This window comes from Corvus brachyrhynchos, unplaced genomic scaffold, assembly GCF_000691975.1.
Source record: "Corvus brachyrhynchos isolate BGI_N302 unplaced genomic scaffold, ASM69197v1 scaffold219, whole genome shotgun sequence".
Taxonomy (NCBI): Eukaryota; Metazoa; Chordata; class Aves; order Passeriformes; family Corvidae; genus Corvus; species Corvus brachyrhynchos.
Window position 1 is genome coordinate 1,259,706 of NW_008240034.1, and position 316 is coordinate 1,260,021.

The 316-nt window shown below is 73.4% G+C and overlaps 1 protein-coding gene across 1 annotated transcript in view; it reads left to right on the plus strand.

Moving 5' to 3' along the window:
• Positions 1-314, plus strand: part of ARID3A (AT-rich interaction domain 3A) — a gene marked incomplete at its 3' end in the record, with an annotated part of 15,998 nt that extends 15,684 nt beyond the window's left edge. Inside the window, exons 7-8 of the mRNA XM_017743809.1 lie at positions 7-154; positions 283-314. Of these exons, the coding sequence (XP_017599298.1) occupies positions 7-154; positions 283-314 (180 nt within the window). The remainder of the gene's footprint in view (positions 1-6; positions 155-282) is intronic.
• Between the last annotated feature and the right edge of the window lie 2 nt (positions 315-316).

The window sequence follows — 316 nt, forward strand, 5'->3', positions numbered from 1 at the left end:
CCCCGCCCCCCCCCCCGGGCCGAGCCCCGGGCCCCGGCAGGCTCCGTAACGCGGCTCTCCCCGGCAGAGAACCGCCCGGACGCCGCTGCCACCAGCAGCAACGGCACCAACAGCATCAGCAGCTCCGTGGAGATCAACGGCATCGTCTACACAGGTGAGGGGCTCCCCCGGGCCCCGCTGCCCTGGGTGGGGGCTGCTCCGGGTCACACTCCCACCTCCCTTCACCCCCTTCCATGGCATGGCCACGGCACCCCGCGGCTCAGCCCCTCACCCTCTCCCCAGGTGTGCTGTTCGCTCAGACCCCCGGCCCTTCCTC